At 43.1% G+C, this 12075-nt stretch overlaps 1 protein-coding gene across 1 annotated transcript in view; it reads right to left on the reverse strand.

Annotated features, from left to right (window-relative positions):
• Positions 1–12075, reverse strand: part of LOC124256516 (importin-11-like) — a 34921-nt gene that overhangs the window by 11244 nt on the left and 11602 nt on the right. Inside the window, exons 13-19 of the mRNA XM_046690506.1 lie at positions 9965–10103; positions 9056–9161; positions 8117–8280; positions 7490–7530; positions 2773–2838; positions 1687–1851; positions 1285–1477 (exon numbers count right to left, since the gene is read on the reverse strand). Of these exons, the coding sequence (XP_046546462.1) occupies positions 1285–1477; positions 1687–1851; positions 2773–2838; positions 7490–7530; positions 8117–8280; positions 9056–9161; positions 9965–10103 (874 nt within the window). The remainder of the gene's footprint in view (positions 1–1284; positions 1478–1686; positions 1852–2772; positions 2839–7489; positions 7531–8116; positions 8281–9055; positions 9162–9964; positions 10104–12075) is intronic.

A 12075-nucleotide genomic window follows, 5' to 3' on the forward strand; every position in this document is an offset into this window, starting at 1 on the left:
ACACACAACCAACCTAGCAATGAAGACATGTATCACTGACAATATAAAGACACGCAACCAACCTAGCAATGAAGGCATAGTACCAACAGAACATGGACACACAACCAACCTAGCAATGAAAGCATAGTACCAACAGAATATGGACACACAACCAACCTAGTAATGAAGGCATAGTACCAACAGAACATGGACACACAACCAACCTAGCAATGAAGGCATATTACGGACAGAATATGGACACACAACCAACCTAGCAATGAAGGCATATTACCGACAGAATATGGACACACAACCAACCTAGCAATGAAGGCATAGTACCAACAGAACATGGACACACAACCAACCTAGCAATGAAGGCATAGTACCAACAGAACATGGACACACAACCAACCTAGTAATGAAGGCATAGTACCAACAGAACATGGACACACAACCAACCTAGCAATGAAGGCATAGTACCAACAGAATATGGACACACAACCAACCTAGCAATGAAGGCATAGTACCAACAGAACATGGACACACAACCAACCTAGCAATGAAGGCATAGTACCAACAGAACATGGACACACAACCAACCTAGCAATGAAGGCATAGTACCAACAGAATATGGACACACAACCAACCTAGCAATGAAGGCATATTACCAACAGAATATGGACACACAACCAACCTAGCAATGAAGGCATAGTACCAACAGAACATGGACACACAACCAACCTAGTAATGAAGGCATAGTACCAACAGAACATGGACACACAACCAACCTAGCAATGAAGGCATATTACGGACAGAATATGGACACACAACCAACCTAGCAATGAAGGCATATTACCGACAGAATATGGACACACAACCAACCTAGCAATGAAGGCATAGTACCAACAGAATATGGACACACAACCAACCTAGCAATGAAGGCATATTACCAACAGAATATGGACACACAACCAACCTAGCAATGAAGGCATATTACCGACAGAATATGGACACACAACCAACCTAGCAATGAAGGCATATTACCGACAAAATATGGACACACAACCAACCTAGCAATGAAGGCATATTACTGACAGTATATGGACACACAACCAACCTAGCAATGAAGGCATATTACTGACAGAATATGGACACACAACCAACCTAGCAATGAAGGCATATTACCAACAGAATATGGACACACAACCAACCTAGCAATGAAGGCATATTACCGACAGTATATGGACACACAACCAACCTAGCAATGAAGGCATATTACTGACAGAATATGGACACACAACCAACCTAGCAATGAAGGCATGTTGTTGAAGAGTTTGAGGAGGCCTTCAGTGAGGAGCGGGGAGTGATGCAAGGTCATAAGCCAAAGGTCAAGGCCATCTTCCAGCAGGTACACATGCGGGTCCTGGGTCACATCGGTACTGAGGTGTATCACAGGCAGCAGGAAGTCATGGAAGTTGGTACACATGGACCCAAAACCCTGCAAGGGAATTAGACACTCTGTCCTGATTCAACTTCACAAAACATCCCCTTCCCAAATGCAACATATAATCTCACCTGTATTGGAGAAGACAAGATGGCAACCCTTTACTCACCTGGACAAGGTATATGAGTGAAGACAACATGGCAACCCTTTACTCACCTGGATAAGATGTATGAGTGTAGACAATATGGCAACCCTTTACTCACCTGGACAAGGTGTATGAGTGTAGACAAGATGGCACAGCGGAGCATGTTGTGGTCAGCAGACTCCTGCCAGAGGCCAGGTAGATACTGTAGCAGGGCTGCTGTATAGGGACGGATCATGGCCCCCATCCTCTCTATCACAAACGAGAAGACATGAAGCACATGCATCTGCAAGAGTAAAGTACATTAGGTGATGACCATGTAGGGAGGAACAAAAAAGATGATTCCAAAGAGTTATAATGTAACAACCTTTTCTAACCAATTAAACATTATTAACAAGAAGACAAAGTCATCAATATCCCCCGCAATGGCAAAATACTCTTCATGATTATGTCTACGAGTTATGATTATGTCAAATATTTAGGTGTGTATATAGAAAAGTGGAAGGAGAGTATTGAAAGGTTTTTTAAGTTCTGCTCCAGAAAGGAGCACTATCACTAATTTCAGTCTATGTCAAACTTGTTGCCATGGAAATGGCAAAAATATTGTATTCAGAAATCCAAAACTACCAAAAGGCACCAGTACATCACCAGATCTATGTATGTGCCAAGTTTGGTGAAGAAACATTTAACGGTTTTAGAGTTCTGCTCCAGAAAAGTGCACTACCACTAATTTCTGTTTTAGTCAAACTTGTTGCCATGGAAACGCCAAATATATTTTATTCAGAATTCCAAAACTACCAAAAAGGAACCAGTACACCACCAGACCAATCTATGTGCCAAGTTTGGTGAAGAAATAATGAACGGTTTAAGAGTTCTGCTCCAGAAAAGAGCACTACCACCAATTTCAGGCTAAGTCAAACTTGTTGCCATGGAAATGCCAAAAATATTTTATTCAGAATTCCAAAACTACCAAAAGGCACCAGTACACCACCAGATCTATCTATGTGCCAAGTTTGGTGAAGGAATAGTGAACGGTTCTTAGAGTTCTGCTCCGGAAAAGACAAATGTGCACGGACGGACCGACGGACGCACGCACGCATGGACGGAGTCCATTTTAATACCCCCCGCAAAACGCGTTGAGGGGGATAACAAAAGGTTTTCATTTATAAGCAATACAAAATGGACAATTCTTGTAGTCAAGGTTTACCTTTGTGTCACATTCCCTGACATGGGTAAGCAGCTGGAAGAGGTGTGAGAACAGTGGCTCCACATACTGCAACACAGTGAAACATGGGGGTCAGAGAATGTACTGCAACATAGTGAAACATGGGGGTCAGAGAATGTACTGCAACACAGTGCAACATGGGAGAATGTACTGCAACATAGTGAAACATGGGAGACAGAGAATGTACTGCAACATAGTGAAACATGGGAGACAGAGAATGTGTTGCAACAAAGTGAACAAGAGTCATCAGAAGATGACATATCCCCCCGGCCCCCATATCTTTGAAAGAACAAATCATCTGACAGTTACTTAAAGTCCAGCTTGATTTTAGACTAAGTGCAAATCGTTTCCATGGAAATCATGAAAAAAATAAAAGACAAAAATCTGCAAATAGCAAAAGGCACCACTTTGGGATCTGCCTCACATATCTGCCAAGTTTTGCTGAAAGATATTAAGAAGTTTTCGCGTTGTGCTCCGGAAACAAAACCTACCCCTCCCTTTTGAGACTAAGTCCAAATTGTTTTCATGGAAACTGAGAAAATAATAAATCACAAATATCTGCAAATAGCAAAAGGCACCACTTTGGCATCTGCCTCACATATCTGCCAAGTTTTGCTGAAAGATATTAAGAAGTTTTCCAGTTGTGTTCGAAACAGAAACCCATCCCTTCCTTTTTGAGACTAAGTCCGAATCATTTCCATGGAAACTGAGAAAATAATAAATCACAAATATCTGTAAATAGCAAAAGGCACCACTTCAAGATCTGCCTCACATATCTGCCAAGTTTTGCTGAAAGATATAGAGAGGTTTTTGAGTTGTGCTCCGGAAACGAAGCCCACCCCTCACTTTTGGGATTAAGTCCGAATCGTTTCCATGGAAACGGGAAAATAAAATGCCAAAAATCTGCAAATAGCAAAAGGCACAACTTTAGGATCTGTTTGATATATCTACCAAGTTTTGTTGAAAAATATTATACGGTTTTTGAGTTGTGCTCCGGAAACGAAAGCAATCCTTACTTTTTGTGACTAAGTCCAAAATGTTTCCATGGAAACCAAGGAAAATAAAAATGCCAAAAATCTGCAAATAGCAAAAGGCACCACTTAAGGTTCTGTTTCATACATCTACCAAGTTTTGTTGAAAAATATTGAACGGTTCTTGAGTTATGCTCCGGAAACGAAGCCCACCCCTCACTTTTGGGATTAAGTCAGAATCGTTTCCATGGAAACCGGGAAAAATAAGAATACAAAAAATCTGCAAATAGCAAAAGGCACCACTTTAGGATCTGTTTGATATATCTACCAAGTTTTGTTGAAAAATATTGAATGGTTCTTGAGTTATGCTCCGGAAACGAAGCCCACCCTTCTTTAAGACTAAGTCCAAAACGTTTCCATGGAAACCGAGAAAAATAAAACTGACAATTATCTGTAAATAGCAAAAGGCACCACTTTAGGTTATGTTTGACATATCTACCAATTTTGGTTAAAAAATATCGAACGGTCTTTGAGTTATGGTCCGGAAACAAAATGATTACGGACGGACGGACAGACGGACGAGGCGACGACTATATGAGAGTCAGAGAATGTTCTGCAACATGGGAGACAGAGAATGTATTGCAACATAGTGAAACATGAGAGACAGAGAATGTAATGCAACACAGTGAAACATGGGAGACAGAGAATGTATTGCAACATAGTGAAACATGGGAGACAGAGAATGTACTGCAACACAGTGAAACATGGGAGACAGAGAATGTACTGCAACATAGTGAAACATGGGAGACAGAGAATGTACTGCAACACAGTGAAACATGGGAGACAGAGAATGTACTGCAACACAGTGAAACATGGGAGACAGAGAATGTACTGCAACACAGTGAAACATGGGAGACAGAGAATGTACTGCAACACAGTGAAACATGGGAGACAGAGAATGTACTGCAACATAGTGAACCATAGGAGACAGAGAGAGTAATGCAACACAGTGAAACATGAGAGACAGAGAATGTAATGCAACATAGTGAAACATGAGAGACAGAGAATGTACTGCAACATAGTGAAACATGGAAGACAGAGAATGTACTGCAACACAGTGAAACATGGGAGACAGAGAATGTACTGCAACATAGTGCAACATGGGAGACAGAGAATGTAATGCAACACAGTGAAACATGGGAGACAGAGAATGTACTGCAACACAGTGAAACATGGGAGACAGAGAATGTACTGCAACACAGTGAAACATGGGAGACAGAGAATGTACTGCAACACAGTGAAACATGGGAGACAGAGAATGTACTGCAACACAGTGAAACATGGGAGACAGAGAATGTACTGCAACACAGTGAAACATGGGAGACAGAGAATGTAATGCAACACAGTGAAACATGAGAGACAGAGAATGTACTGCAACACAGTGAAACATGGGAGACAGAGAATGTACTGCAACACAGTGAAACATGGGAGACAGAGAATGTACTGCAACACAGTGAAACATGGGAGACAGAGAATGTACTGCAACACAGTGAAACATGGGAGACAGAGAATGTACTGCAACACAGTGAAACATGGGAGACAGAGAATGTACTGCAACACAGTGAAACATGGGAGACAGAGAATGTACTGCAACACAGTGAAACATGGGAGACAGAGAATGTACTGCAACACAGTGAAACATGGGAGACAGAGAATGTACTGCAACACAGTGAAACATGGGAGACAGAGAATGTACTGCAACACAGTGAAACATGGGAGACAGAGAATGTACTGCAACACAGTGAAACATGGGAGACAGAGAATGTACTGCAACACAGTGAAACATGGGAGACAGAGAATGTACTGCAACACAGTGAAACATGGGAGACAGAGAAAGTAATGCAACACAGTGAAACATGAGAGACAGAGAATGTACTGCAACATAGTGAAACATGGGAGACAGAGAATGTACTGCAACACAGTGAAACATGGGAGACAGAGAATGTACTGCAACACAGTGAAACATGGGAGACAGAGAATGTACTGCAACACAGTGAAACATGGGAGACAGAGAATGTACTGCAACACAGTGAAACATGGGAGACAGAGAATGTACTGCAACATAGTGAAACATGAATGACAGAAGATGTACTGGAACACAGTGAAACATGAGAGACAGAGAATGTACTGCAACACAGTGAAACATGGGAGACAGAGAATGTACTGCAACACAGTGAAACATGGGAGACAGAGAATGTAATGCAACACAGTGAAACATGGGAGACAGAGAATGTACTGCAACACAGTGAAACATGGGAGACAGAGAATGTAATGCAACACACAGTGAAACATGGGAGACAGAGAATGTACTGCAACACAGTGAAACATGGGAGACAGAGAATGTACTGCAACACAGTGAAACATGGGAGACAGAGAATGTACTGCAACACAGTGAAACATGGGGACACAGAGAATGTAATGCAACACAGTGAAACATGGGAGACAGAGAATGTACTGCAACACAGTGAAACATGGGAGACAGAGAGAGTAATGCAACACAGTGAAACATGGGAGACAGAATGTACTGCAACACAGTGAAACATGAGAGACAGAGAATGTACTGCAACACAGTGAAACATGGAGTATGGGAGAAGAGAATGTACTGCAACACAGTGAAACATGGGAGACAGAGAAGTAATGCAATACAGTGAAACATGGGAGACAGAGAATGTACTGCAACACAGTGAAACATGGGAGACAGAGAATGTACTGCAACATAGTGAAACATGGGAGACAGAGAATGTACTGCAACACAGTGAAACATGGGAGACAGAGAGAGTAATGCAACACAGTGAAACATGGGAGACAGAATGTACTGCAACACAGTGAAACATCAGAGACAGAGAGAGTAATGCAACACAGTGAAACATGGGAGACAGAGAATGTACTGCAACACAGTGAAACATGGGAGACAGAGAATGTACTGCAACACAGTGAAACATGGGAACACAGAGACATGTACTGCAATACAGTGAAACATGGGAGACAGAGAGAGTAATGCAACACAGTGAAACATGGGAGACAGAGAATGTAATGCAACACAGTGAAACATGGGAGACAGAGAATGTACTGCAACACAGTGAAACATGGGAGACAGAGAGAGTAATGCAACACAGTGAAACATGGGAGTCAGAGAATGTAATGCAACACAGTGAAACATGGGAGACAGAGAATGTCCTGCAACACAGTGAAACATGGGAGACAGAGAATGTACTGCAACACAGTGAAACATGGGAGACAGAGAATGTACTGCAACATAGTGAAACATGGGAGACAGAGAATGTACTGCAACACAGTGAAACATGGGAGACAGAGAATGTACTGCAACACAGTGAAACATGGGAGACAGAGAATGTACTGCAACACAGTGAAACATGGGAGACAGAGAATGTACTGCAACACAGTGAAACATGGGAGACAGAGAATGTACTGAAACATAGTGAAACATGGGAGACAGAGAATGTACTGCAACACAGTGAAACATGGGAGACAGAGAATGTACTGCAACACAGTGAAACATGGGAGACAGAGAATGTACTGCAACACAGTGAAACATGGGAGAAAGAGAATGTCCTGCAACACAGTGAAACATGGGAGACAGAGAATCTTCTGCATCAGAAAATTACTTTCTTTATCATTTTTATAAGATATTGTGGAAAAATTCTTACCGGCAGCAGTTGTTCTGGGTTGAATTCAAAGTCATCGACAGGTAGTAACATTAAGGAATATTTCACAAATCACATATTCTACTACTTGTTCTTGCGTGCGTGCGTGTGTGCGTGCATGTGTGCGTGAAGGAGGGAGGGAGGGGAGGGAGGGAGCGAGTGTAAAATTACGCCACAATATACCAGCTATATGATGGCAGTCCGTAAATATATTGACTCTGGACCAGACAATTGAGTGATCAACATGTGCTACTCTGTGCTGGCAGTATAGAACACTAGTTACATTGAAGTACCTGCACACATCTTGGCATAAATTTCTGAGATCAGAATTGTTTTCTCATTTTAAGTCAGGAGTGAGTGAGTGAATGAGTTTAGTTTCACGCCACTTTTAGCAATATTCCAGCAAAATCACGGCGGGTGGCACCAGAAATGGGCTTCACACATTGTACCCAGGTGGAGAATTGAAGCCAGTATTTGGCCTGATGAGTGAACTCATTAACCACAAGGCACCGCCCCTCACATCAGATAGAACATTCAGGGAGGGCGGGAGATAGGAAACACATGAAATATATGTTCATCCTTAAAGTACTCAGTGGTAAGTAATGTCGTGGATGACACAGCCAAGGATATCACTCCGTAGTGTCGCTGCTGCTTCCAGTCTGACGGCCAGGTCCTCCTCTGTCCGCAACATCGTCAGGATGGCTTCATACAGTGTCTGTCGCAGCTTCACCGACAGCTTCACACTCACCCACTGACCAATCAGCCAGATGACACGCTTCCTCACAATACGGTAGCTGAAACAATGTCTGTATGTTAGAGTTGTTACCTAGCAACCAGTACATAGCAATGCACATTGTGTGCCTGTGTTGATTCTAATAGTCCAGATATTGGCCTGTTTTCTTGTGCTAGCCTACTGAAAAAGCAACGAGTGGGTCCTTTTAACATCTTTTGGCATGATATAGCCAGCAAATCAAACCATCAAATTTTACACTCTGTACTTGATGATACTGTCTATCCGGCTAGACAACTTCACAACAAATATTCCTTCCTAACCATGCTGCAGGGGGTGGATATATCACACTCATGATACCTTCCCATACTGAACTATAGTTTGGAATATCTACAATATCTTATTCCCAAAACAATAACATACTTGATAGCCCAATCATCAGCACAATTAACACTACAGTCTGTTTGGGTTCAAATGAGAACGATGAATGAGTAAACAACTCATATAGAGATAAGTGCACAAAACATAAATAAGATACGTGGTCCTGAAACCTCTGTACCCAAAAGGATCTGAAATCTAACGTTTTATGATCGATCACAGAAAAAGTTGTTTAAGAAACTATCATGTAATATTGTTCTATTTCAAGCTGCCCCCCGAGGGGTGACAAACGGCTGGTGGAACAGAGCCGACACACACTTCAGGAGCACGTCAGCACAGCCCCTTAGTCAGAAAACAGCTGGGTGTGCTCTAATGCAGAGCATGTCATCACACATAATTTGTCTTTGAGTGTCCATAGAATAAAACTGACTTTGTTGCCAGCTTGAAATGAATTCTCTTACCTGTCATTTTTAACTCGCAGTTCCGCCAATAGGGTTGACGAAAACCAGTTGTCGAAATCAATGTCGTCATACAGATCATATGATGCCAGTCCAACAGCATTGTAAACTGAAACGAGGATTATGTACAATAGTTCTCACTGTATAACAAATGTAAACATCCACATATCAGACACAAAGCCCTCAAGAAACTTCAGATTCCCAGATCTATCACAAACAATAGCATATTGCTGGAAGTTAGGTACAAGATCATTGCAACTGAAAAGTAAAGTATACTCATACCAAAAATTAATACTTGAGGATTTGACACAATTTCTTCTTCAGTCGTGTGTGCATGCAAGTGAGGGAATGTTGTATTAAACCAGCAGCAGTGACATAACAGCCAGTAAATGATCCAGCCAGACAAACCAGCAGTGGACAGTATGGACAATGACCAATATGACCAATAACCAGTGCCCACACTACAACAATATGACCAGATCCAGTCTCATCTGTCCTGGGCCATGTACCTCAAAGTGATCGAAGCGCTAAGATGATCATAACTCCCATACTTTAACATAGACTTACGACTGTCGTAGAGCTAAGATGATCGTAACTCCCATACTTTAACATAGACTTAAGACTGTCGTAGAGCTACAATCGCTTTGAGGAACAGGGCCTTGATCGTCATACACCATAAGCCCACAAATTTTTTACTCCTGTGAAATTCAAGAGGGTCTGTTGATTTCTTCACAAACTTAGTCACAGTAAAACTAACTAAAAATGAGCTTTCAACTAGCTGGTTTTCAACCCAAATTGTCTGTGGCCTCAATATATGAACCGACTAGTAAAATGTTACCAATGTCTTCGGTGAGAAAACACCTGGTCGAAGTCAACTTTTTAGCTGTGAATCTGAAGCAATAAACTACTTACTCGCATCCTTTTTTAAAATGGCCTCCAGGTTCTCAGGGTCACATGGTCCGTGAATGGACTGTACCATTTCCATTAGGATCGGGGTGAGTGAGAGGCTGAACTCCTTGAAGATTGTCAGGAACAGCACCTCTGTGCATGGCTACCAAACAACAGAAAGCATTATACAACACACCAACCCCATTATACAACACACCAGGCCCCACTATACAACAAACCAGGCCCCATCATACAACACACCAGGCCCCACTATACAACACACCAGGCCCCATTATACAAAACACCAGGCCCATTATACAACACACCAGGCCCCATCATACAACACACCAACCCCATTATACAACAAACCAGGCCCCACTATACAACAAACCAGGCCCCATCATACAACAAAACCAGGCCCCATTATACAACACACCAGGCCCATCATACAACACACCAGGCCCCATCATACAACACACCAGGCCCAATTATACAACACACCAGGCCCATTATACAACACACCAGGCCCCACTATACAACACACCAGGCCCCATCATACAACAAAACCAGGCCCCATTATACAACACACCAAGCCCATCATACAACACACCAGGCCCCATTATACAACACACCAGGCCCCATTATACAAAACACCAGGCCCATTATACAACACACCAGGCCCCATTATACAACACACCAGGCCCATCATACAACACACCAGGCCCATCATACAACACACCTAGCCCATCATATGAAACACCAGGTCCATCATACAACACACCAGGCCCCATTATACAACACACCTAGCCCATCATACGAAACACCAGGCCCATCATACAACACACCTAGCCCATCATACGAAACACCAGGCCCATCATACAACACACCAGGCCCATCATACAACACACCAGGCCCCATCATACAACACACCAGGCTCCATCATACAACACACCAGGCTCCATTATACAACACACCAGGCCCAATTATACAAAACACCAGGCTCCATTATACAACACACCAGGCCCATCATACAACACACCAGGCCCCATTATACAACACACCAGGCTCCATCACACAACACACCAGGCCCATCATACAACACACCAGGCCCGTCATATGAAACACCAGGCCCATCATACACCAGGCCCATCATACAACACACCAGGCCCCATTATACAACACACCTAGCCCATCATACGAAACACCAGGCCCATCATATAACACACCAATCCCATCATACGAAACACAAGGCCCATCATACAACACACGAGGCCCCATTATACAACACGCCAGGTCAATCATACAACACACCAGGCCCCATTATACAACACACCAGGCCCATCATACAACACACCAGTCCCATCACACACCAGTCTCATCATACGACACACCATGCCCATCATACAACACAACAGGCCCCATTATACAACACACCAGGCCAATCATACAACACACCAGGCCCATCATACAACACACCAGGCCCACCATACGACACACCAGGTCCCATTATACAACACAGCAGGCCCCATTATACAAGACACCAGGCCCCATTATACAACACACCAAGGCCAATCATACAACACACCAACCCCATCATATAACACACCAGGACCCATCATACAACACAACAGGCCCCATCATACAACACAACAGGCCCCATCATACAACACACCAGGCCCCACTATACAACACACCAGGCCCATTATACAACACACCATGACCCATCATACAACACACCAGGCCCCATTATACAACACACCAGGCCCACTATACGACACACCTGACCCATCATACAACACACCAAGCCCCATTATACAACACACCAGGCCCGACTATATGACACACCAGGCCCCATTATACAACACAACAGGCCCCATCATACAACACAACAGGCCCCATCATACAACACACCAGGCCCCATTATACAACACACAGAGGCCCATTATACAACACACCTGACCCATCATACAACACACCAGGCCCCATTATACAACACACCAGGCCCAATTATACAACACACCTGACCTATCATACAACACACCAGGCCCCATTATACAAAACACCTGACCCATTATACAACACACCTGACCCATCATACAACACACCAGGCCCCATTATACAGCACACCAGACCCA

The sequence above is a fragment of the Haliotis rubra genome, unplaced genomic scaffold (genome assembly GCF_003918875.1).
Source record: "Haliotis rubra isolate DU_JTF1 unplaced genomic scaffold, ASM391887v1 Scf63, whole genome shotgun sequence".
NCBI lineage: Eukaryota > Metazoa > Mollusca > Gastropoda > Lepetellida > Haliotidae > Haliotis > Haliotis rubra.